This window comes from Cornus florida, unplaced genomic scaffold, assembly GCF_030987335.1.
Source record: "Cornus florida cultivar Cherokee Brave unplaced genomic scaffold, ASM3098733v1 CherokeeBrave_3.0.0_Hap2_Chr07, whole genome shotgun sequence".
Lineage (NCBI taxonomy): Eukaryota > Viridiplantae > Streptophyta > Magnoliopsida > Cornales > Cornaceae > Cornus > Cornus florida.
The window spans coordinates 83,038,789-83,066,105 of record NW_026775577.1 but is presented as its reverse complement, the minus strand read 5'-3'; the positions used below and the strand labels follow the sequence as shown (position 1 = coordinate 83,066,105).

At 39.9% G+C, this 27,317-nt stretch overlaps 1 protein-coding gene across 5 annotated transcripts in view; it reads right to left on the bottom strand.

Annotated features, from left to right (window-relative positions):
- Positions 1-27,317, bottom strand: part of LOC132267350 (protein HESO1-like) — a 52,868-nt gene that overhangs the window by 1,533 nt on the left and 24,018 nt on the right. For 4 of the 5 annotated variants that reach the window (XM_059768510.1, XM_059768509.1, XM_059768511.1 and 1 more), the window contains 5 exons: positions 20,699-20,883; positions 12,993-13,088; positions 892-937; positions 292-398; positions 22-141 (listed from right to left, as the gene is read on the bottom strand). In XM_059768510.1, the coding sequence (XP_059624493.1) occupies positions 22-141; positions 292-398; positions 892-937; positions 12,993-13,088; positions 20,699-20,883 (554 nt within the window). The remainder of the gene's footprint in view (positions 1-21; positions 142-291; positions 399-891; positions 938-12,992; positions 13,089-20,698; positions 20,884-27,317) is intronic. The other variant, XM_059768512.1, reaches the window with a different exon arrangement.

Genomic DNA, 27,317 nt, shown 5'->3' with positions numbered 1-27,317 from the left:
AAGCCAGTCAAATAGACTTACACTTATACAGCCATCTTTAGAATCCCATGTTTTAGATATCCAAGATCCTTCATAGGTGCTTACACAAAGACCTTTGGGCCAAAGCGTTTCAACCGATGCTAGCTGCAACAGGAACAAGAACTACCAAAATTTATCACATTTTGGTGAAATAATTTGCATTCAGTTTGTGACATGTATTGTGTTAATATTTTCAGATAGTAGAATTGAACCTTGTCAGGATGTGGCATTTTTTCAAATAACTTAATATCCACTGAGAGGTAAAAATGTTACCTTTATTAACAGACTAGCAAAGAGCTCGGCCAAGGTTTCTTTATTCCTTTTTCCATAGTTTGAAAAGTTGTGGACTATTTGTTCCACTTTTGCAGGGTGAGTCCCATCTAGAATATGCCAAGCCCAGGTTAATGTCAGAATTGATTCAAAAAAAAAAGTTCAGCTACTTCCACTAATTAAAAATATAAGAACCTAAAGATAAGAAAAGAGTAAAATAGTAGTTGGACAAGAACAATTTTATGACGATTTCCTTAGATACCGCACATAGGTTAAGAGAAGGGGGAGACGGTATAAATATTAAAGAGTTACTTCCAAGTGACGTAACTTATACTCTAAATATCAGTTTTCTACAGTCCTTTTCTTTTCAAGTTTTCCACATGCAAGTGTACATATGTAAAGTAACTTACCAAGCAATACAGCTATAAATACAATATACTTAAGGAAGAATTGCTAATTTTGGATATAAAATTTGGACAAGATTTAGTCAGAGGAATTTTGTAATGTCTCAAACCGAAAAGAAACTATTCCTTCTCAAGAAATAACAACAAAAGTACTTGTCAAGAACTTTATAATTGAATCTCAGGAGCGAATGGTTATTACCTCCCAACATGACAGAAAATGGAGGTAATATCGGAGGATCTCGAGTCTGCAAGACCAATATGAAAAAATCATAAATATTTATAAATGGACATGGACAATCTAAGAAACTATTATTAATCAAGGCAAGGCTTTAATATCTATGTAGTAATTGCATGTGAATAGAAGGCTATATACAACAAATATTGAGCACATGCAAACTCATAACCTCGTGGTGGATCATAATCGGAGAGTGTGTTAAGTAACAAAGCAAAAAGCTGAAACATAAATTTAGTATTAAAAAAAAAAAAAAAAAATCAACAAGCTGAATCAATGACAAAACATGAACTATTGAAGCATCCCACCAAGGTAATAGTGTCTCTAGGCACTTGGACTTCTCTTGAATATCGAATTACTTGTAACTTTGATTTCTCTCTGGATGTCAGTACAGGGAAGTGGATGAGGATATATTAATTCCCAGGTCGCTGAATAGGCTCAACCCCAGCAGCAGCAGCCAAAAAAAAAAGTAAAAAAACAAGGGGAAGATAGGCAGCAGCAGAACCATAACATTATATGCTGCTTCAGCACGGTCGTGTTGGCATCTTACACATCAAAACATATTTGTATAAATAAAAACTGGAAACTGCATGATTGAAAAATTCTGTGCTAGAATCAATTCCGGAAATGTTCTCTATTTATCCACAGCAGGGAGATTGGAGCTAGTGAGATCCGGTTTAACTTCTTTTGTGTATTTTTGGTGCTCGGTGTTTACTATTTATTCATCTGTTGTCAGTATTTGGAGAAGATAGACTTTTTATGGGGATCTTCTGATGATCACATGAAACTGCATGCTCTTAGATGGAATTTGGTTGTAGCTCCAAAGGTGGAGGGTGGTTTTGGGGTGCGAAAGATTAAAGACATAAAACTTATCAAAAAAAAAAAAAAAAAAAAAGATTAACGACATAAAACAATGTTTCTACCTGCAGTGCTGTTTGGGACTTCATTCAGACTGCAAACCAACTAACTTAAGTATGCTGCCTTCTGCACTTATCCCAGACATCGTTAAAAGAGAATACACCATGCCTCCACACAATGGTATCCTAACCATGATGAAGATCGATTGACCTCAACTGATTAATTGCAGCAGAAGAATCCCTTGAATAGATCCACTGTCTATGTGGATAATGGCAGAAAGAGAAGCTTGTTTTGGCAGACCAAACTCTCTACAATCTGCTGCCAAATCTGGAAAGCAAACTTTGTCCTTGACACCATGGATCCGTGAACAAAACTAAAGTAGAACCAACACCAACATTTTCCTCCATAGAACTGAATCAGAAGGCCTAGGGTAGTAGTTCAAAAAGGAGACAACTCTTGTATATTTCCTCTGAAACCATGCCAAGTGCTCACTTACTTCTTGTCTTCTTGTCTAGCACTTCAGGATAAGTTGTCTTTTGAGAACTTGAGAATCAGGCGACTGCTGATCACTTCAATCTGTCACAATTGTTGGATGATGGTTTGTGTCGTCCAGACCTTGACCCTAAAAGATAGATGGAGAGAGAAGAGGGGTGTCAGTATCAAACTACGAATGATCTCTTCGGACAGGTTCTAAGGTCAAGGAATCCTAATTGGTAATCTAAGGATGCTTACTAAAACGGAGTACCAAGGTTGGTTAGTTAGGATGACTAAGGTTGGCTAGAAAGGTTTGGGCTATTTATATTGCCTAGGGAATGTACTTTGTGATGAGATGACTAAGGCAATTGGTAGATTGGCTTCCTAATGGTTGTTGTATGGCTTAGGTTGCCTAGGTTTTCCTAATACTGGTTATTTGGCTTCTTACAAGTGATTAGGTAGTTTGGAAATGATTGATGATTGAAGCAAAAATTGATTCAAGTATACTTGAATAGATTTGGCTTGATAAGTATGAATTCAATTTCTTTATAAATTCCTTCAAACATTAAGACTCGGTGAAAACAAACTCCTAAACATACATCTAATCCTAGCATACATGATACATCTACTCCTATCATGCATCTAATCCTAGAAAGCATCTAATCCTATCATGTTTCTAAAACAGAGGAATACGAAACAAAGAAATCATACATCCATAGAAGGTTATCTCAACTCAAACTGATGCATATGCGTTTGAATTAAACTAACATGCTGCAAATTAAAAGAGTTTTAAGAGTAAGACACATGATTTTACGAGGTTTGGATAATCTCCTACATCCTCGCCTCAAGCTTGTACTTGAGGAATGAGGAATTTGAAGTCAAACTTCATTGGAGCTCCTCCTTCAAGTCAGTGAGCAGAGCCTCTTCACTTTTAGGATCAGTGGGAACCTCTCTCACATCAAAGGTGAGACCTGGCCTTTCTCCTTTCACACAAAGGTCGCGAGTAGGCCTGGTCCTATCACATCAAAGCCAAGAGTAAGCATATCTCCTCTCACATCAAGACCGGGAGTAAGCCTATTTCCTCTCACATGAAGGCTGAGAGTAAACCTGATCCTCTCACATCAGGGCCGAGTGTAAGCCACAACCCTCTCACATGAAGGTCAAGAGGAAGCCTTTTCATCTCTCACATGAAGACTGAGAATGAGCCTTTGTGTACAAAGATATGTCTCTCATAGACTGAATTGTACAACTTCTGCCCAAACACATAGAGCTAAAACATGAGATATTTCAGTGAAGAATCGATAAGATTTTAAGAACTACTGAATAATGTGGGAGAAGAATTGACTGTATATTTTTATATTCAAATGATGATTACAATGGGGATATATAATTGTTAGCCGAGATATGATAAGCTAGAATCATGTATCTAACTTACCATATTAGCCGAGATTTGATAGGCTAGAATTATGGATTTTAACTTTATTTATGCGTATGTCTAGGCATAGAATATGCACTGATTTTATTCAGTTTCCTTTTTTGCAATATTAACACATGCTCCTTTTAGTATATAAATACCAGAGATGTGAAAGAGTATTTACACTAATTCAAGTCTTTACATATTCTTACAATCTCATTCAAGCCTTTACACATTTTTCTTCTCTTTCTTCAATATTGTATTGGTTCGACGACCACGAGGGCATTGTGAGTTTGGTACCACCCATTCGAGTATGGTCTAAGGAGACTTTGTTGATGGTTTATGGTCTGGTAAGACATTGTTAATTCTTCCCTCTACATATTTTCTAGAAATCTAGGCTCCGACGGTGATCCGAGTATTCCTGGTCTTCCTTACTGTTGTAAGAAGACTTTTGTTCCTTTTTCTGTTTGCTTCAACTGGTATCAAAGCCTCTCCTTTAGATCTGTGATTACAACGGATCTATGGCTAGGCAAGGAAGCACGATAGTCACAAAAGAAGATGTTCAAAATCTGGCGAAAAATCAGCAACATCAAATTTCTCAATTGAGAGCTATATTAGAACAAATTTCTCCTCTAAATCTGGACATTGGGAGACAAGGGCAGCGAATGGATGCATATCAATGTGAAAATTGGTTAAGACAGCCTGCTAGAGAGAGATTCAATGTCGCATGCAGTCTAGAAGTCCAAAGCTGAGTGCTGCCAGATCACAACGCACATGGACATCAATGGTGAACCATGCCCAAGATTCTGAATTTTGGTCCTACACGCACGAGGATTCAAGATTCAAATCTGCCGAGTGTCCAATAATTTTAGACATTCGTGTGATCAATGCAAAACAACTCATCCTTGAGGAAGACGTTGGAAATTGTGTTGATTTTGTGGATGTCACTCCAACTTGGGATGAACTTACTGGATGGGTGGATGAAGAAGGTAAGACACTGGAGGAAATCTCAACTTCCTCACTTCCAGAATTTGACAACAATGGTGAAAAATATGAAGAGACAATTAAGGCAGAAGAGGAGAAGTCTGAAGAAGCAGCCGAGAACTTGTCAGAAACTGAGGCAGCTATCATTATTCAGTCTGTATATCGTGGATTTGAGGTGAGAAGTTGGGAACCATTGAAGAAATTGAAGAAAATATATCAGGCTGATTCCCAAGTTGTAGGAATTTCAGAGCTTATGTTCGTCAACAAACAAATAGGTGGAACATTTGAAGATAAGACCATTACATTTCCTACGGTAACTGGTGCATTAGACAGTACAACAGACAGAGTTTACTTGCATAATTTGGTTTAAAATGAATCTTCTTTCTTCTTGGAGCTGAGAGATCATGAATTTCAGGTCTTGGCTCCTGATTTGTGTTCAAGCGGGTTTCGGAAATTTACTAAATTTCTAAAGAGAGGTCTGAAAATCAGATTCTTTGTTAGTAACAGCAGATTGGTGTGTTTTGTTCGTGTACGGAAAAGAAGAAAGAAAGGATGGAAGGCTTTACTCGGGTTCTTATTTGATCGTGGTAAATTGCTTCAAACTCGAGGGCGAGTTTTCTTCAAGGAGGAGGGTCTGATGCAAATCTTTAAGGGTACTTTAGTGAGGATTGAGGCAGCCAATAGTCTTGGAAAGTGTCTAGTCAAAGTTTTAAGTAGTAATTATGATATGGGAATCTGAAATGTCATTCTAAGAAATGTCAAGTGTCGCTAATAGTAGTATTATAAAAGGGACAGCCTCTTTATCAGTTGTAATCAAGTCTTTATCAATAGAATTTTGAGTTATTTAAGAGTAAAAATAATTCGTCAGGCTTTCCCCCAGATTTCCCTATAGAAATATAGGCTCCGACAGTGATCAGAGTATTCCCGGTCTTCCTTACTGTTGTAAGAAGACTTGTGTTCCTTTTTCTGTTTGCTTCAGAAATCCAACCCCAGCCCAACCTACCCCAACCCAACCCAACCAACATAACTTATATTATTATTTCTTTAATTTAAGTGGCCTAGAACCCAAAGCCCATCTCCTTTTCAGCCCACCCTAAACCCTATTTGGCTTTCTCAATTAGGATTTGTTTCTAAACTGATACGCAATCCGAGCCACATCCTTCCTATTACCTTCTCTTTCTCTCACACATACAACCCTAGCCGCAGATGGATTTTGCCATCGGGGCTACTCGTCTTCCTCCCATAAGTCTGGCTAGTCTGTGACAGCAAAGCTATGTAATAGGAAAGACTCCAGTCTCCCTAAACCAGAGGTTTAAAACCAGTCTCTCTTTGTAATCAAATTCCAGCAGAAAAGAAGTAAGAATTGCACAAGAACAATATCACTCCCACAATAATTAATCACTTGCAAGTTTTTACACATTGACAACTTGAGAAATCTATGTAATAATTTATTGTTTGAGATTGTTGTGTTGTCTAAATCTCTGCACCCCATCATATATATATGTGTATATGATAGTGTCACACACACACACACATATATATATATATTGTTTTAGAGTAATTTTAATGAGCTTCGAGCTCAGCTCGAATAGCTAGTGAATGGTTTCGAGCCGAGCTCGAACGCTATTGTGTGAACTCGGCTTGAACTCGAGCCGAGCTCAAACACCATGCTCTAACAGCCAAGCAGAGCCGCAGAGCCCAAACAGCTCACTACTCGGCTCGGATTGGCTCATTTACAGCCCTAACCCTCTAATAGCTTAAGCTTTTAGAGTAAATGGTAGTTAATAGTATCATTATGCTCTATATGAATTATCGTAAGACATTAACGCCTACTGAAGAGGCAAGCTTGGATTTTTGTGGATCATTCATGCTCACCTTCTCCTTGTTAGAATGCAGACTTGAGAAGATGACGGCTCCCAACAGGGACAAATCTAGAGGGACATGTGTAGCAATATAATTGAGATACTTGAAGTTTCTGTAAAATAACTTGGAATTCAGCAATCAATATATTTTTTGCATTAATATGTAATTGTCACGATTGTAAGCCATGTATGTACGCCTGTTGATGGTCGCTATATGAATGAAAAGTATATTTTTATTTTTATTTTTTTGAACATATGTTTGATGATATGCATTTAGTAGAAATATAAAAAGAAGAAAAATGAGATAATTGTGTAAAGGCTTGAATGAGATGAATCACTCATTCACAGCTCTAGTATTTATAGATAAAAAGAGCACATATTCATATTACAAGAAAGGAAACTAAATCAAACCACAATATATTCTAAAGCATATTCTATAGCATAATCAAATTTATGCTAATATGGTAAATCATTCTATAAATCGTGGCTATCATATATGCTAACATATGCATAGTCAAATCTTTGCTATTATGGTAAGTCATTCCATAAATCATAGATATCATATATACTAACACTCCCACTCAAGTTGGTGCGTGGATATCTGAAACGCCCAACTTGGACAATGCATTCTCAAACACGCTCATGCTAACGCCCTTTGTAAGAATGTGTGCAAGCTGCTGAGAGCTTGTGACAAATGGAGTGCAAATTTGACCAGAGATGATCTTCTCTCGAATGAAGTGATAGTCCACCTCTATATGCTTAGTCATGTCATGCTAAACGGGATTTGCTACTATGCTAATGGCAAACTTGTTATCGCAGTAGAGTGAGAATGGAAGCGACATTGGAAGGCACAAGTTTGTCTTCAAGGTTTTCAGCCATAGCAACTCACATACCCCAAGAGCCATAGCCCTATACTCTGCCTCTACACTAGATCGAGAGACAACATCCTACTTCTTACTACGCCAAGTAACCAAATTACCACCAATAGTAGCACAATAACCCGAAATTGACCTCCTAGAAATTGATCCTGCATAATCAGCATCTGTCCAACCCTCAACACGAAAGTGACCATGATTGGAAAACAAAATACCACGGCTTGGACACCCTTTTAAGTAGCGAAGGATCCGAATAGCTGCACCAAGGTGGGGTACGAGGAGAGTGCATGAATTGACTCACGACACTCACGGCATAAGCAATATCAGGTCAAGTCATGGATAAATAGATGAGCTTCCTCGCAAGTCGTTAATACTGACCAACATCTGACAACAACTCCCCCTCAGAATCAGCCAACCGATGATTCTGCTCAATTTGAGTATCAGCAGGACGAGCGCCAAGCTAACCCGAAGTAAAAAGCAAGTCGAGAACATACTTGCGATGAGAGATGAAAATGCCAGCCTTGGAGCGAGCCACCTCAATGCCCAAGAAGTGCTGTAGGGGACCAAGATCCTTAATCTCAAACTGACGGCCAAGATAGCTCTTAACCTCAGCAATTCTGATAGTATCATCGCCGATAAGAACAATATCATCAACATACACAATGAGAGCAACTGTCTTACCGCCTGAATGACGTAAAAACAACGTATGAACAACTGCACTTTGATGGAAACCAAACTTGAGCATGGCAGTGCCAAAGCGATCAGACCAAACTCGAGGAGACTGCTTGAGGCGATACAGAGAACAACGAAGACGGCATACCAAACTAGAATGAGCAGGAGAACGAAAGCCCAGAGGAGGAACCATGTACACCTCCTCCTGCAAATCACCATTGAGAAAGGCATTCTTGACATCTAACTGAAATAAAGGCCAAGATCAAATCGTAGCAACGGAAAATAATACACATATGATATTCATCTTGGCAATAGGGGCAAAAGTCTCCTGCTAATCTATGCCATAAGTCTGAGCATAACCCTTGGCAACCAACCGGGCAACTGACCCATTTGGATTATGCTTAACTGTAAACACCCAATAACAACCCACAGCCTTTCGTCTAATAGGAAATGGAACCATGTCCCAAGTCTGATTTTTCTCAAGTGCTTGTAGTTCTTCTGTCATAGCATCATGCCATTGAGGTTGCGCTAGTTCATCTGCAACACTAGAAGGAAAAGGAACCGAGGCAACAGAAACAAGAAAACTCTAATATGAGGGTGAGACAGCATAATCAGAAACAAAATTAGAAATAGGGTATATATAAGAACGTTTACCCTTTCGAAGAGCAATGGGGCGATCATCTAGCGAAACAATAGCTTGAGAAGGCAAAGCTAGTGCCGAAGGAACAGGGCAGTCGATCGTGGGAGTGGAAGCTTGTACTTATTGTCTCCGACTATAAACCTATAAAAAAGGAACAATTCCCCCTACTGGAGGAGTATCACGAGGAGGAATCATAGAAGACGAAACAGGTAACGGGAGAGGAGTTGAAGACGGAAGAAGGTGATCATCCATTATATTCAATGGGAACCATTCACTTTGAGAACCAACTGAACCACTATAGTACAGTGTATGCTCAAAGAAAGAAACATCCATGGATATAAATCGCCGATGACTGGGAGGATGGTAACACCTATAATCTTTTTTGAGAGTGAGAATAGCCCAAAAACACACACTTCAAAGCCTTGGGGTCAAGCTTTGCACGAATCTGCCCCAACTACTGAACAAAGCGCACACACCCGAAGACTCGCGGAGGAATCAAAAAACAGAGATAAATTAGGATGTAAGATTAAGAGTGGGGCTGCAAAGTTAAGTACCCTAGAAGGAGTCCTATTAATGATTTAAACAGCTGTAAGAACTGCATCTCCCCAAAATGAATGGGGAACATTCATGCCAATGCAGATTGCTCTGGTTAAGTCTAGCGATTCTTTCTCTCAGAACGGCCATTCTATTAAGGAGTTTTAACATTAGCCATCAGATACTCAATCCTAAATTATATACATAACCGTTGTACCTCCCCATAAGTGTACTCCGTACCCTGGTCAGATCTGAATTTTTTAATGGTACGACCATATTGAGTCTAAACCATTGTCATAAAAAAAATTTAAAACAGTGTATACATCATATAACACGACTATGATCATTAATGAACACCACGAAATATCGAAATCCAAGACTGGAAGTAACTGGGCAAGGACCCCACGCATCTGAATGAACAAGATCAAAAGGTGTTAAAGCAGATTTATTACTACAAGCAGGATAATTGGAACGAACATATTTATCCATATGACATGTCTCACAAGATAAATCTGACACTGCCACATTACAAAATAAGGAAGGAAATAAATGTTTTAAATAACCAAAAGAAATATGTCCTAAATGCATGTGCCAACGGATAGGCTTTATTAGATGAAACACAATTAGAAAATAAAGCTGAATGTGCTTGAGATGACAAAAGAGCATCCAATAGGCATAGACCGTCCACTTCACGCACACTGCCAATCGTCCGTTTCGACACCAAATCCTGAAAAATACAATGAAAGGCAGTGACGGAGCCAGAAAAAATTTCCAGAGGGGGCACATTATAAGTATTTGTATACCGTAACATATATTTACAATATAATGTATAAACATATAAGTGTATATATATATATATAGAAAGGGATAGTGATATTTTTGGAATTAAATTAATTTACAGATATAGAATATAAGTATTAAGGAAACAATTAGGAGAAAAAAATCTGAAAATATATAGAATTTTATGAAGAATGAGAAAATTCAGGGGGGGCACTTTCCATATTTTCATTAAAAAACATATATATTATTATAAAATATATATAGAATATATGAGAGGGAGAAAATACGCGCCGGGGGGGGAGGAGGGGGGGCCGCGGTTCCTTAATTGCCTTCGTCCTTGATGAGAGGGAAAGAACGTAACACTACAATTTAAATGTTTGGTAACGCTACTAACAGAAATAAGATTTGTAGTCAACTATGAAGCATGAAATGTATCTGACAAAGTTAATAAAGGAGTAATTTATATGTGACCCTTCCCAGCAATGGAAGAGGGAGAGCCATCCGCAAGATGTACCTTGAGATGGACAGAGCAGATACTATAAGATTAGAAGAATGAGGACATACCAGTCATATTGTCTGAAGCACCAGAATCAATGATCCATGGTGTCGAAGATATAGATACGCTATGTGCAGACGCAATAATACCTAAGTGGGCATAAGTGGAGGTTGGCTGAGATGATGCCTCCATTTGGTTGAAGAATTGTTTGAACTAATCCAAATTAGCTTGAGTCAAGGTAACTGTGGCAGAAGATGTAGAGGCAGAGTTGTCAGGAGTTCAAAACAAGACTGGTTGTGTAACAGAATGTGCAAAGGATCGAGGCAATTGTTTCTGTTGCGGTGGGCATCCATTAGCATAACAACGAGATTTGATGTGACCAATTTTTCTGCAATGCTCACACCGTCTGCATTGTCGTCCCAGAGGAGGACCGGTGGTAGAGCTTTGAACTGACTGGGATAGTGTAGTTTCTGAAAGGTTGGGAACCCAAACTTCCATAGCAAAACGATCAACAGAAGCAACACCTAATGGATGAGTCTAACGACTCCCATCTGACAACACATAAAAGCATGCATCCTCAAGAGTAAGGAATGAAGATAAGCCCAATAAATAAACACGAGCATACTCAAACTCATCGTTCAACCCGGCAAGAAACTAAAACACTCGATTCTTCTCCACAATCCCTGCATATAAAACTGCATCATCTGGATCCTTCCAAGAGTGGAAGTAATCATAATATGACATCTCCTCCCAAATAGCACGAAGCTTGGCGATGTAACCTGAAACTGTCAAGTCACCCCGAGAAATCCTGGTGATATCTCACCCCAGGAAAATCCGTGCATTATTCTGCCTCTGAGAATAAGTGCGTTGAACTGAATCCCAAATCTGCTTAGCAGTCTTCATAAACATATAGCCAACAAGTATGTTTGGTTGCATCAAATCTACTAGCCAAGACATAACCATAGCGTTATCTGCAAACCACTGTGGATATGCCTTCTCTGACTCAGCTGGCTCTTTCTCAGAACCAGTAATATAGCCAATCTTGCCTTTGCCATCAATGAACATCTTGGCAAACTGTGCCCAAATCAAATAGTTAGAACCATCCAACTTCACTGTGGTGATTTGAAGTCTTGGATTTTCTGATGAGTTGGTGGGAAAAATGGCACCACCACCCACAGAACTTGAGCCAAGAGAATAATAGTCGAGGACCCTGAATCTGCCATAATCTATCACACGACAATAAAAAAACTCCAAAAACACCACAAATTCTGTTAATAAATCAAAAGGTCTCCTCAGACCGTAAAGAATAACAATGTCTCCTCAGACCATTCCCGAAAATTCCAATTACATACTTTTTTTAAGGAGCGTTGCCCTCTTACATATAGCCTGACAACCTCCTTCTTAATATCCGGAACCTCTTTGTAAACTAATTTATTTTTTTACCCAAGCCCTTCTAGGTGTTGGAGACCAACTATCCCAATTTACCCAACCCTAGAACAGTAAAAAAGATATTGTAAAACTTAAAAAATACCTATTTTCGATCACAAAACAGCAACACAAAAAACATGTGTAAGCAACGTCACACGATGTCACAAACAGCCTAAGGTGGCTGTCGCACAAGTAGCAAGGCTGCTGAAAGGTGTAGAAAGGTGTTGGCTCTGATACCAAGTAGAAATATAAAAAGAAGAAAAATGAGAGAATTGTGTAAAGGCTTGAATGAGATGAATCACTCATTCACATCTCTAATATTTATAGATAAAAAGAGAACATGCTCATATTACAAGAAAGGAAACTAAATCAAATCTAAATCAAATCACAATATATTCAAAAGTATATTCTATGGCATATTTTATAGCAAAATCAAATCTCTGCTAATATGGTAAGTCATTCCATAAATCGTGGCTATCATATATGCTAACATATGCATAGTCAAATCTCTACTATTAAAGTAAGTCATTCCATAAATCGTGGATATCATATATGCTAACACATTTCGTGGTTTATTTTATTCAAGACTCCATCCAATTTTACTTATAAGGAACTAGGTCGTGACAATTATGCATGCCCATAACCCATATTTAGAAAATTGAAAAGAAAATAAAAGACAATAATAAAACATGCAAAATATGTATTTTTTATTGTCCTGTATGGAAACTCTATGGAGAGAAACTCCACGGAAATATCTTTTAGGTATTGATAAAAATGAGTAGTGTATGAGAATTGACACAATAAATTCTATTATTTCTAAAACATAGCCTATAACTAGTAGCATGTTCTCTCTTTGACAGCTATGACATCTCATAAACTTCTAAAATGTCATTCGAGTTTTCCTAGACAATCTATATGCATTTCACATTTATATAACTATATTGGACAGTTGCTGATTAATTTTGATCTATCACTAATTACATATAAAATCAACAGGAAGGAAAGCATGTGCTTGCAAAGACACCACTAAGATGTGAAAAAATCATCATACCTGTAGATGAAAAGCAACTAATGATATTATGGATAGAGAATTCAGAGTTCTGTCTTTTGAACTGTTAATACCCTGTGCTTTTGCCCAAGCTTTCATCTGCAAATATGGGTAAATTAAATCCCATCAGATTCTAAAGTAGAAGGTCCAAATCCAATAAAAGAGCACAAATACTCAAAACAAACACAAAGAGGTACATGAATCCATAAATATGATATGTACATGTGTGTGTTCATGCATAAATACAAACATTTGTAAGTTCATTATACAAGTTATTTGATTAAGATTGATGATGAGGTCTTGGTTAATGACATTAAGACTTGTTGAATACTGAAGCAAACAAGAAAAAGGAAGAAGTCTTCTTACAACTGTGAGGGAAACTAGGAATACTCCAATCACCGTCGGAGCCTAGATTTCTAAAGGGAAATCTGGGAAAGAGCCTTAAGAACTGTTTATACTCTGAAAATAACTCAAATTATATTGATAAAGACTTGAATACAACTGATAAGAGGGCTGTCCCTTTTATACTAAAACTATTAATGACACTTAACTTTCTCTAGACTGACTTTCAAACTACCCAACGAGCATTAATGACAGCTTTTACCATTCCCACTACATTTTCAGATTTCCCAAACCATAATTAAAACTTTGACTAGACACTTTCCTAGGCTATTAATTTTTATTTGCATCAGACCCTACTCCCTGAAGAAAACTCGCCCTCAAGTTTGAAAAAATTTACCACGATCTATTGAAAATCCAAACGAGGCCTTCCAAACTCCCTTTCTTCTTTTCCTTACTCCAACAAAGCTCAATAATCTTCCGTTATTGACAATGAATACCATTGCACAAACTTTCATAACTCTTTCGAAATTTAGTAGATTGCCAAAACCTGCTTGACCACAAATCAAGAACCAAGGTCTGAATTAATCTGATTTTTGCATTGGAACAACATCTGGCCATATGTCGCACCAAGAGTCCATCCCAAAGCAGATCAGAAATATGGGGTTGGATACTCCTTTGTGGTGGCAATCCTGCAGGCAAGTTAGCAGGGAAAACTTCAGCTAGTTCATTCAACAACTTATCAATTTCAGCCGGTACTTCTTGCAGTTCCTCCTTTCTTTCCTTGGCCAGCAGCACATATGCAACTCCACTATCCTCAAATTCACTAAGAAACTGCCGCAACATTAAGCAGGCATGTCCTTCCTCCTTTTTGGACTTGGGAAAGTCCTCATCTTCCATTGGAGCCAGGATCATATTAACTCCATTCTTATAAAAGGCATAAACATTCTTTTTACCAAGGTGGACAGTCTTGTTATCAAACTGCCATGGTCCTCCCAATAAGAGATGACAAGCCTCCATATTTACCACATCACACAAAACTTTATCTGAATAACTTTCCAAATTGAAAAAGGAACAAGACATTGTCCTGTTACCTTTACTTCACCTCCTTTCTTGAACCAACCTATCTTAAATGGCTTTGGATGTGGATGCACCTCTAGTTTCAGCTTTGTAACCATCTCCTTGGAAACTAAATTCTCACAGCTGCCTACATCAATAATGACGTTGCAAAGTCGTCCGTGAAATGTACATTTAGTACTGAAAATGTTGCTTCACCTCCAATCACCTTCCGGTTGTTTTGGTGTTAACATGGCTCGACGTACCACCAGACTTGGAAGATCTCTATCTTCAAATGTGACTTCATTTTCTTCAAATTCCAGCAGACCTTCATCAACTCGTGCATCATCAAATTGACCCTCTGTATTGTTTGAATCACCCTCATTGATAAGCAAGTTACTTGCTGCCTTTCAACAATCAGATGACTTCTGGCCTTCTTTACCACATTTGTAACATATTATCTTGTTTCCATGGACTGAAATGGTGTACTTGTTAGCAGATATGATAGCCACGATTTATGGAATGACTTCCATATTAGCAGACATTTGATTATGTTATATAATATGCCATAGAATATGCTTTAGAATATGCTTTGATTTGATTTAATTTCCTTTCTTGTAATATGAGCATGCGCTCTTTTTATCTATAAATACTAGAGCTGTATATGAGTGATTTATCTCATTCAAGCCTTTACACAATTCTCTCCTTCTTCTTTTTATATTTCTTCTTGGTATCAGAGTCAACACCTTTCCACACCTTTCAACAGCCTTGCTACTTGTGCGACAGCCACCTTAGTTTGCGACATCGTGTGAGTTGTGACATTGCCTACACATGTTTTTCTGTGTTGCTGTTTTGTGATCGAAAACAGGTATTTTTAAGCTTCACAATTTCTTTTATACTCTTCTAGGGTTGAGTAAATTGGGATAGTTCATCTCCAACACCTAGAAGCATAGTTGTCAAAGGCGCCGAAGGCGCGCGCCTCCAGGTGCCATCGCATCGCCTTTAGGGACTTAAGGCGCAGGTGTAATATAAGGCGCGCGCCTTTTCTGCACAGGCGCAAGGCGAAAGGTTCTTTAAAGGCGCCTGATTGTTTATTAAGTCTTTCTTCACAATATGCTGGATTTTTAATTGTTTATTCTTTGTTTATTTCTTATATTGTTATTGTTTTTATTATATTATTATTTTATTAGTTAAAATGTTACAACTTACAACATAAAAAGAAGAAAAAAAGATAACAAAAAAGTAAAGTAAAGCAAAGACGGAGGCAGGCAGCGAGAGCAACGACTGACGAGGATGACTTGGTCTCGGATCTGCGTTGGAATTGCCAGATCTGCGTCGCCGGTAAGTTCTCCAACTTCTGCTCCTCCTTCTCTTCTTCTTCTCTCCTCCTCCTCCTCCTCTTCTTCTTCTCTCTTCCAGTCTTCCTTCTCTTCTCTTCGTCAGCGACTCAGTTTTCAGTTTTTTTTTTTTTCCCTCTATTCTTCTTCTTTTCTTCTTTCTTCTTTTCTTCTTCTTTCCTTCTCTCGGCCCAGTCGAGTTTGGCAGAATTTTTTTTATTTTTTTATTTTTCTTCTCCTTTTTTTTTTATTTTTTTTTTTCTTCTTCAGTTTTTTTTTTTTTTCCCCTCTATTATTCTTCTTTTCTTCTTTTCTTCTTCTTCTTTTCTTCTTTCTTCTTTTCTTCTTCTTTTCTTCTCTCGGCCCAGTCGAGTTTGGCAGAATTTTTATTTTTTTATTTTTCTTCTTCTTTTTATTAATCTTAAAATAACAGTTGCTATTTATTTTTTATTTTATTATGATCCAAATACATAAAGTTATCCAAATGGATGCATTTACTTTTTACTTTTATATATATATTTGATACAATACCATACATTTGCTTAAATTGCTAGATTGATCAAGATTAGAGCTGTAAGTACTTATTTGTCCTAGTCTTTGTCCAAGAATTAATTCAACTGGTTTGTATAGTCTTTGGTTTCTACTATCGTGTAGTGTTTCAGTTTTACTACTAATATGCTTTAAATTTCAATAATTAATTTTTCCCTCAAATGTCTCATGACAACACCCATATACGATGGTGCAAATGGTGAAATTTTTTGTATTAGTCAAATTTTTTCGGATCTCATGAAATCATGCAACCAAATTGTATGCCTGTATTTGTTCCATTCTTAGAATGTTATTGGTTTGACTGTTTGAGGAAATGCATTTTTAACATCAAATTGTAACACCAAATTGAAGTCAAATTAACATCAAACTTAACACTGAATAGTCTGAATCCATGTGTTTTTTGCATGAAATAATATTCTGCTTTTTGCCTTTTTAAATTGAAATGTTAATATTGCTTTGAAGCTCTGTATTTTTTAGTTGGCTTTGACATCTTTATGTTGAATATTGAACTTAAGTAATTCATTTAGTTGACTTTTGCATCTTTTTATATACTATTGCATCTTTAATACTTTATTAGGTGGGTTTTGCTTCTTTTTTTTCCAACGTGCGCCTTGCTTCAGTCGGGCGCGCTCCTCGCCTTGCGCCTTGCGCCTCAGGCTCCAGGAGGCATTTGCGCTTTTGTGCGCCTTAAGCCTTTAACAACTATGCCTAGAAGGGCTTGGGAATTTTTTTTTTGAGTCTACAGAGAAGTTTCGGATATTGAGCAAGAGGCTGTCCAGCTATTTATGTAAGCGGGCAGCGCTCCTTGAAAAAGTCTGTAGTTGGACTTTTCTGGAATGGCCTGAGGAGACATTGTTATTGTTTATGGTCTGACGAGACCCTTTGATTTATTAACAGAATGTGTGGTGTTTTTGGAGTTGTTTATTGTCATGTGACAAATTATGGCAGATTTAGGGTCATCAATCGTTAATTCTCTTGGCTCAAATTATGTGGGTGGTGGTGCCATTTTTCCCACCAACTCATCAGAAAATTCAAGACGTCAAATCACAACAGTGAAGTTGGATGGCTCGAACTACTTGATTTAGGCACAGTCTACCAAGATGTTCATTGGTGGCAAAGGCAAGATTGGCTATATTATTGGTTCTGAGAAAGAGCAAGCTGAGTAGAGAATGCATATCCACACTGATCTGCAGATAACGCTATGGTTATGTCTTGGCTAGTCAATTCGATGCATGCAACCAAACATAGCCATTAGCTATATGTTTATGAAGACTACTAAGTAAATTTGGGATTAAGTTCAATGCACTTATACTCAAAGGCAGAATAAAGCACGAATTTTCCAGTTGGGGCGAGATATCACCAGGTTTTCTCAGGGTGACTTAACAGTTTCAGGTTACATCGCCAAGCTTCATGCAATTTGGGAGGACCCTAAGCAAAGATCTTCCCCTTGGTTAGGTAGAGGTCCTTGGACCTTATCTATAGGCATTAAATTATTATTGTTATAGGTATGATCCGGACCCTGGCCTGACTTTGTATGTTACCTAGAAAAACATTATCAAAAGAAGCATTCATTCCCTGTATCTCATCTATCAAAAGGGAGCTCTTGAGCCTGGAAAACCGCTTATACTATACATTGCTGCTCAAGGGGAATTGTGGCCAAAGAACACTAGATAGACAGAGCTGGTAAAATCAGGCCCATTTTCCTGCATCTTAGAATTGTGTTGTTTCCCTCAGCCCAACCCAGAATCTGAAGTAGCAAAAATCACTCTCGAGTCACATGCCTTGGATTTTTTAACTCGAGAGTAGATGCCAGCTGCAACCCACTAGAAACCAATGTCTCCCCACCCCCACCCCCCTCCTAAACCAAACACGTGGATTGCGCCTCTATCTCATCCTATCATGCATCAACTGTTTAAACCTCAAACAATCTTTAACGATTAGCCCCAGAATACGGATAACGTTCTCTTCGCCCTCCATGTGTCCCCCCTCTCACCCTATCTCGATCACTCACTATAAACGCATGAGCACCACTCCTTCCAACCAAATTGATATCCCTCTACATCTTCCGGCCATCTCTCCACCTCTGAAACTTGTTGACTCCTTTCGGACCCTTCGCGAGAAGCTTCCAAAACTCATCCTCCTTCATCGAACAAGAGTCATCCCTCCTTCCAAACTCTCCGTTTAAGGCACAAGCTCAGGAGGAGTCCCTTCCCATAAAGCAACTTTGTAGGACAGTCATTCATCATGGATGTAGATCGTCGGAGGACAATCACATCCATCTCGCACCGTGATGCAAACAAATTCAGTGTTTCTTGTCTCATCCGCTTCAACCCACACAAATCCCCAATAGTCACAAAGAGAGCAAGACACCAAGGGTGAAGAAGAAGATTGTACACAACAATTCTTTTCATCCCCTTCTCTTTTAGCACACCAGAGCTACCCACCCTAAAACACCATGAATCAATACGTAACATGTTATCGCCCCTGTCACGTTGACCCTCTTTCAACACCTGAATGGCCTCCACTTGTGAGGGTAAACAAAAGAAAATGAGAGAATTACGTAATGGCAAGACCCCAACTCCAAAAGAAATATGTCATACGCGAGAAACCCAATCTGCAATTTGACCCAGATCTCCAACTTCTCTCTTGCACTTTCCTTCCAAACAGGATCTGAGGTCATCCCTGCGTCCCCCATTAGAGTCATCATCAAGATAGATCAAAAGACCACTCTGGGGTTGAGCGGACTTGACTGTATCTCCCTGAGTAATGCAAGGCAACCTTGCAATCTCCACAAAATATTTCATATGAGAGTACAAAAAAAAAAAAAAAAAAGGGCAAATAGAAAACCTTTAAAGAAGGTGGCCGGAGAAGATGATTCCCAACGCCTGAGAAGATAGAGAAAATTTGGATTCTGAAAAAACTTTATCAAGCAGGCTAATCACTTCGAAGAAAGGGTCTTCAGCTGGCTGCTAATGGTCACTGCTGCTATGGTAATGTGGATTCAATTGATCATGTTTTTCCTATGTGCCCTTTTGCTTCTGTTATTTGGAGACAGATTTTTTATCTGCTGCACATGTCAGTTCTTTCTACTACTCAGCTGAATCAGCAGATTGCTTCGTCTTTGGCTTCAACAAGAGTTAAGTCTGTCAGAGCTTCATTTCTTCAGTGCCTTTTGCCTACAACTCTTTGGTCTATATGGAGGGAGATAAATTCTGCTCTTCATGAGGGATCAAAAAGCACTGTCACTGAAGTTGCCCATCTCATCATTTAACAGTGTCTTGTCCTTCTCGGATTGCAGCAATAACCCTTATCTTTGGCATAGTCCTACTTTTATAGAAAAAACAATAATCGCTCCACATATGGTACAAACTCTTGCCCTTATCTCAATATCCTGAATAGCCTTTGTAAATTTTATTTGTAAAGCCCATATGGACCCATTTTCTTTGTAAAGCCCACCAAATTATGTCTACTCTATCATATGCCTTCTTTAAATCTATGAAAACCATAAATAAATCTTTTTGACTGGGGCTAAAAATGCATCAATCAATAAGAAGGACCTAGCAACAAAAACTAAGCATATCGAAAAAAAGATAGTTAGACAATTAGAAAGGGTCCAAGGCACAATTGACCTAAAAAGCAAACCAAACGATTGACAAATATAGTGAAACTCCAGACAGAAAGGAACACAACGAAACCTAGGACAGTGTGAAAGGAGCAGGCAACTTGGATTATAGCTTATTTTGCTAGAGGGCCCACCATCAACTTCGAGGAGGGCGTAGAATATGAGAATTAAGAAGGTTCAAAATTAGCTTCATTTAATTTACATCGAAGTAGTGGTGGTTATTCGTCTCTGTGAATATGCTGGAGAAGTGCCATGGCGGGAGGTTTCCATGCTGCCCTCCTTCCTTTAGTTACCATAACTGAGTGGGGGGTTTGTGCTTGGTGTTCCATGTTTATACTGGTCCAGAAGAGACAAAAAAGTGGAACAGAGGGTTCATTCTAAACATTTTGAAATCATAGGCAGGTGGACAAATCAAATTTGATTGCTAAGAAAGAATGCTAGATGATTTATTGATGAAAATCTTTTTGCAATCAGCAAAGTGTATTCTGGCCTAAAACTTGGCAATTGTTGCACCCACCAGTGATCATGTAGAGAGAGATAGAGAGAGTTATTTTCTGTTGAGAAATAAGAGAGAATTATCACACATAAAAAGGAAAAGATGAAAAGGTGAGCTGGAAAAGTGATTAAATAACAAAAGAGGAAGCAAGAGTCCTAATATAAGATCTCTCATAATCTGGCCTAAAATGATGTCAAACTTTTACTTTCACAACAGGTATGAGTGTGCATGCGGTTTTGCACATGGGGATCCTTTTGTAACATAAGCAGAAAGTTTAAGAGGTATAAACAGTAGAGAGGTGAGTCATTACCAAAAAACTCAGCTTTTGAAACCTTTTATCAATTGAAGAAACCATACGAACAATCTTGGATTTCACAATTCCATCCCTGTTTTCGACTGATATATCACACTCAATACCAGTTCCACAGTCGACGACTTTTAAAATAGGCACCTTAGCGGAAGTGATAGGACGGACACCAGAAACATGTCCTTGCCCTACAGCATAGAAATGCACAAATCAGAAAAAATCAGGACATCAAAAAATTACTCAAGCGCAGCATAACAATGATCATAAACAGTATAAATTACAACTCAGGATCTGGTGCAACTCAAGTCCCCAGTAAGCTTGTGACATTTCATACTAAAAAGCTCATTTAGTTTAAATGCTGTAGAGAAATATAATACCAATTGCAGTTGAAATAATATTAGTTGCAGTAATCATTTTTTACTTAATATCTTTTCACGTAAAATATGACCATTAGGGTTTCGGGAGTTACTATATCAACAGGCCTTTTTGTTTCTCCAGAGCTTAGATTGTTTTTTGTATTCACAGTGATGAGAGTGCAGCAAATAAAAATAAAAAAAAAAGGCCTTTCAAAGTTATATATATGAACATAAAAATAAATGCAATTCTAAATCGAGAAAGGAAAAAATACATGGAACGGGAGTGTAGGAACAGATCTTTTTCTATAAGATGGACTAAACAAAGAATAAAACAACAAAATGGAGAAAGATATTTAGAAATATTTCCTTCTATTCAAATCTCAAAAGAAATGAAAGAATTAAGATATACAAAGCATAGAAATAAATTATTTTATAAACTAATGGGTTTACAAGTAAATCCACCAATTATTGTTCCTATCCATAATTTAGACCTCCATTCCAACATACATTTCTTTTCAATAGCTGAACATTATATGTACTACCATGGTCCATGTAATGGACTGAGGGCACATATAGTGCTGTGCTACATGAATTTATTTTAGAATATAGTGCCCCTTACAGTATTGTGATTCGATGCACATTTTCAGAATCTGATTGGTTTTTTTTTTTTTTTTTCTTTTTGGTAGCATTCTATACTCTAACTATGAAGAGAGACCCATTTAAACAAACTAGTAAAAGCACACGTGCAATGTACGTGGTGCGAAGTGAATTTATAATCTTAATTAAAATCTTATACAAATTAATAATTTTGTATCTTAACAACATCCACCAAAAATCTATAACATGGATGATACAAGATGAAGTCCTTTCTTGAGGTTGCAAGGCTTCCAAGGTTGTCACTTGGGGGGAAAATGAAGACGGCGATCCCTCATCGAGGGCCATCGCTCTATATTGATGAGGAATCCGTGAAAGGGAGAAGATAGATGCTTTTGTCATGTTTGGTGGGATGATTTGATAAAGAGGTGGGGGGGTGATCGAGTAGAAGAGTGGGGGAGCGGGCATGGAATACGTCGTGTGGGGTGGGCGTGACGCCTCTTTCAGATTCTTATTTAGGTTTCCATCTCCAACAGAGGCTCAAAGGGTGTTGAAGGAAGGTCGCCGACAGTAGGGATTGAGGATCGATGTGTGGTCTTTCAGGGTCGGTTGCTGTGGTGTGCTCAGGGATAAAGGGCTGAAGCAGATTCGAATGTTGGGGCTCCCACTGCAGCTATGGTGTCATGATCTGTTTGTTGAAGTGGGTGATTTATTTGGCGTCTTTGTGAGAGTGGTTGCGGATGAAACGAGGGATGCTGATTGTGTGCGGATTACAGTGAGAAGTGGATCAACGTGCCCGAAGTTTGTGTTCATCCATGACAACAGTTTCTGTTACAGAGTCTCAATTTGGGAAGAAGTCTTGCCAGAGCTTGTTCCTACCACAGAGAGCTTAGAAGGAAGTGATGGGGCTCATCTGATGACAGAGGAAGAGTGGATCAGGATCCTCAGTAAAGGGGAGAAAGGGGCGGTTGAAATCCAAGAGTGGTTGAAGGAAAGGGAGACCCAAAGAGCAGTGAGATATGTGGGAGGAAGACGAAGTGGAAGCCATGCGCCGGACAAGCGCGTTCAGAAGGAATGGAGGAAGGTTACACGTGGAGCTTGTTTAGGTGCCTATCCAGATTACAGGACATAATCTTCAGCCAAAGGATATGGGGTTGGTGAAAAGGTTTTTTTTTTTTTTTTTGGGGGGGGGGGGGTGTCCCTGCTTGGGCTGGGGTTGGTGGTAGTTTGGGCTAGAGGGTGTTAGGGCGGGCTCAAGTTGAGCCCATGCGGAGGAGTAAGTGTGGGCTGAAGCCAGATAGTGGGTGGATCAGGCGAGGGATGGGGTGATTCACGAGGATGGGTTTACTCATGTGGGCCAGAAAGGAAGACCGAAGGGTATAGGCCAGTTTGTTGGCCAAGACCTGGGGGTGTGGGTGTGGAGTCACCTGGGCTGCATGTGTTTAATGGCTTTGGGCCTTTGGGGGAGGGTCATAGTGCTTGGTTTGAGGAGGCCCACGTGGGGACTCAGGTGGCTGCGCTGGATCAATATGGGAGTAACTTTAGGGCTGGGGCTAAAGTATCACAGAGTATGCCTTCAATGAAGGGGTCTTCACAATTTTCGGCTAAGGCAGGGAATGGAGGTCAAGAGGAGAGGGGCAAGACTTCAGGCGCCCTAGTTCAACCATTTCACGCTGTTAAGGCAAGTAGGTGGTCGATAGGCAAAAGATGGTCGAGGTTTCAGAAACAAAAATGGGATGTGGTTGGAGATGGTGGTCCAAGTATGTATACTGTCTTGTTCCAGCCGAAATCTTCTTTCTCTACCCATGATTCTACTTCTACTCCTTCTGGGGAGGTGAGGAGAGTGGGTGAGACGGAGGGAAGGGTGAGATCATCGATAGTTCAGAGGCTTACGCCGGTTTTTGAAGTGGAGGGTGAAGGGAGGGGGTCTGATTTTTCAGTCAGGGATGAGGGAGGGTATGAACAGCAAGGGGAAGAGAAGGGGCTCATCAAGTTGAGGTCGAGTGAGACAGCCAAAAGGGGTTCTAAATTTTGTGTGGGGTGTAGGTGTATGTTGCTTACTGACAGAGGAGTTGCTGACCGTGTGTAACCTGAGGTTAGTTCATGCAGTGAAAAGGATGATTTATGTGATAGCAGAGTTGATATGGATTATTTATATCCTCTATTGGATATTGGTGAAGGCGGGGGGGGGGGGGGGGGGGGGTTCATACTCCGCTGGGGCTGACGTGGGAAGGGGAGGATCAGCAAGTTAAGGACTTGTTTCAAGCAGTGGAGGATGAATGGATAAGGAAGAAGGCGAAGAGCATGCCAGTTTTGAAAGGGGTGCGAGAACTGAAAGAGCATGCCAGTTTTGAAGAGCCTGTTTTCTGATGTTAATTATGAAGGAAGGAGTGGAGCAAGGAGAGTGAAGAGGGGTGGGGGAAGAAGGGACAGTGGAAGACTTAGTGTTTGTCAATGAAGCTCAATATTGTGTCTTGGAATGTTCGGGGATTAAATACACGAGGAAGAGGAAGGTGGTGAAGGCGTTGATTCGTAAATGGAGAGTGCAGGTGGTTTGCTTGCAGGAGACCACCAAGCTGGATGTGGAGGAGGCCAAGGTGATGAAAAGTCTGTGGGGGGGTAGATTTGTGGATTGGGAGGTTGTTGATGCAGAGGGGACTGCTAAGGGCATTGTTGTTCTTTGGGATAGGAGATGGGTGTCGAAGATTGATGTGTGGAAAAGGAAGCATTCATTATCAGTTTTATTTGAGTTTGAAGAAGATGGGTCGAAGTGGTGCTTTTCGGGGGTTTATGGGCCTGCTGGTGACGTGGAGCGCCGAGAATTGTGGGAGGAGCTGGGGTTCATTAGCAGCAGATGGGGAGTGCCGTGGTGTGTTGGGGCAGACTTTAATGTTGTCCTTAGCACTAGGGAGAGAACTTCTAGGGGTGTGTGGGATGGAGCAATGGCTGATTTCTCTGAGTTCGTGGAAGCTAACAGGTTGTTGGATCTTCCTATGGTGGGAGGTGCATTTACATGGTCGAGTGGGCGTGATCCTCCTCCTTTTTCTCGGCTGAATAGATTTCTCATTTCAGTAGAGATGGAGGAGAAGTTTCCAGATGTGTCCCAAGTGGCATGTGCACGGGCAATTTCTGATCATGTTCCTGTATTGCTGGATTGTGGAGGGATCAGGCGAGGAAAATCCCCATTTAGATTTGAAAATTTGTGGCTACAAGTGGGAGATTTCAAAGACAAGGTCCAGAATTGGTGGTGTGGGTATGATGTTAGGGGTAATCCAAGTTTTCAGTTGGCATCTAAACTAAGACGCCTAAAGGGAGATATTAAGGTTTGGAATAAGGATGTGTTTAGCAAACTGGAGTGGAGGAAGAATCAGCTTCTTATGGAAACTTCAGAGCTGGATAAGAAGGAAGGGGTTGAGGGGATTTCTGGGGTGGAAAGGAGCAGAAGGGAGGAGTGCAAAGCTGAGTTTGAAGAGACTGTAGTAATGGAGAAAGTTTCGTGGAGACAGAAATCTAGAGCTTTGTGGCTTAAAGAAGGTAATCGGAATACTAAGTTTTTTCATCGCTTAGACAACGCTCATAGAAGAGGGAACATCATGGGGAGGATTTGTTTTGATGGAGTTATGAACTTCTGGAGAGGAGATTCGGACAGGTTTTGTGGCATACTAGCAGGAGATGTTCACAGAGTCTGTCTCTTGGGGACCAAGGTTGGACGATATTGAGTTTGATATAATTTCGGAGGCGGTTAGGGTGGGGTTGGAAAGGCCTTTTGGGGAGGAGGAAGTGTTGGATGCTCTAAAGAGTTGTGACGGAGATAAAGCGCCGGGGCCGGATGGGTTCACAATGGATTTTTTCCAAAAGAATTGGGAGGTGGTGAGAGCGGACGTGATGAGAGTTGAGAAGGTTGCTTTTTTTTTTTTTTTTTTTCTGATAAGTAAGAATAATTATATAAAAGCGCTCAAAAGGGGAGCGAAACCCTGAAAATATACACGAGACCACAAAGGACCTTTAGGCCTTCAAAGAAGCCAAAAAATCGACAATTTCATCTAAAGATCTATGATCTCTCCCATAAACCCAACAAAAAAGGGTGGAAATAATAGAGAATTTAAGAGTAGAAATCAACAACTCCTTCCCATCAAAATATCTTCTATTCCTCTCGAGCCAAATACACCACCACACACAAAGAGGCGTAGCCCTCCAAGCATCCACAATGTGAGCCCCCACATGGCAACCTCTCCAAGCCTCAATCAACCCTCTAACGGATCCAGGCATAACCCAAAGAATTCCAAACAAGCCAAACATCAAATTTCAGCGGTCTCTAACCATGTTGCAATGGAGGAGAAGGTAATCCACAAATTCCTCATCCCGAAGACACATATAGCAGCGATTGACCACCACCTGATTTATCCTTCTCAAATTATCCTGGGTTAAAATCCGTCTCAGAACAGAGGTCCAAGCAAATAAACAAATCTTGAGAGGAGCCTTAGAGCGCCAAACAACCTTCCAAGGGAAGCGAGCTCTACGATCATCCGTGAGGCATCTGAAAAAGGATCTAACCTCAAAGCGCCCATGAGAGGTGGCAGCCCAGGACCAACAATCAGAAATCCCATCCACAATTCTCTGGCGATACAACAACTCCAAAAAACGAATGGCCTCCTCAATCTCCCAATCCTGAAACAACCGCCTGAATCGAACATCCCAAACCAGTGACCCATTGTCAAGATGATAGCAGTTAACCACCATGGCCTGCCTATCCGTAGCAATCCTGAAAAGATGAGGAAAAGATGTGGCGAGAGGAGATTCCCCACACCAAACATCCTCCCAAAAGCTAATCCTCGCGCCATCCCTGATTCAAAAGCGAACGTGTTTGGAAAACTCATCCCAACCCTTCCGAATGACTTTCCAAACCCCCACACCTCGAGGGCCACGCACCTCCAAAGAACACCACCCTCCTCTAGACTCCCCAAAACGACAAGCAACGACCCTCCTCCAAAGCCAATGCCTCTCCACACCAAATCTCCACAACCATTTCCCAAGGAGAGCCTTATTAAAAGGCACCAGTCTTCTAAGACCCAAACCTCCGTAACAAATTGGCCTGCACACCTGATCCCAACAAACCAGATGGAACTTAAACTCTTCACCTCCCCCCCCAGAAAATTACGCTGCAATCTCTCAATCCTCTCCGCAACTGACAATGGAATCTGAAACAGAGAGATAAAATAAGTAGGAAGGCAAGAAACGGTGCTCTTTATCAGAGTGACCCTACCTCCCTTGGAGAGAAACTGCTTCTTCCAACCCGCCAACCTCTTCTCAAACCTATCCACCACAGGGTCCCAAACCCCAACACATCTAGACGAGGCCCCCAAAGGCATCCCTAAGTAAGAGATGGGAAAGGAACCAGTACGACAGCCAAGAATATCAGCCAAAAACCCAATCTCAGGGACCACTCCCACCGGCACCAAAACGCTTTTGACCACATTCAGCTTAAGGCCAGAAACAACTTGGAACCAAATCAGGACACACCTCAAATATCTAAGCTGGGACACATTCGCATCACAAAGAACCAAAGTATCATCGGCAAACATTAAATGGTAGACCTCCAACTGGGGAGCAGCATCCTTGCCCACTTGAAAGCCTCTCAGAAACCCTAACTCAACAGCCTTACTCATCAATCT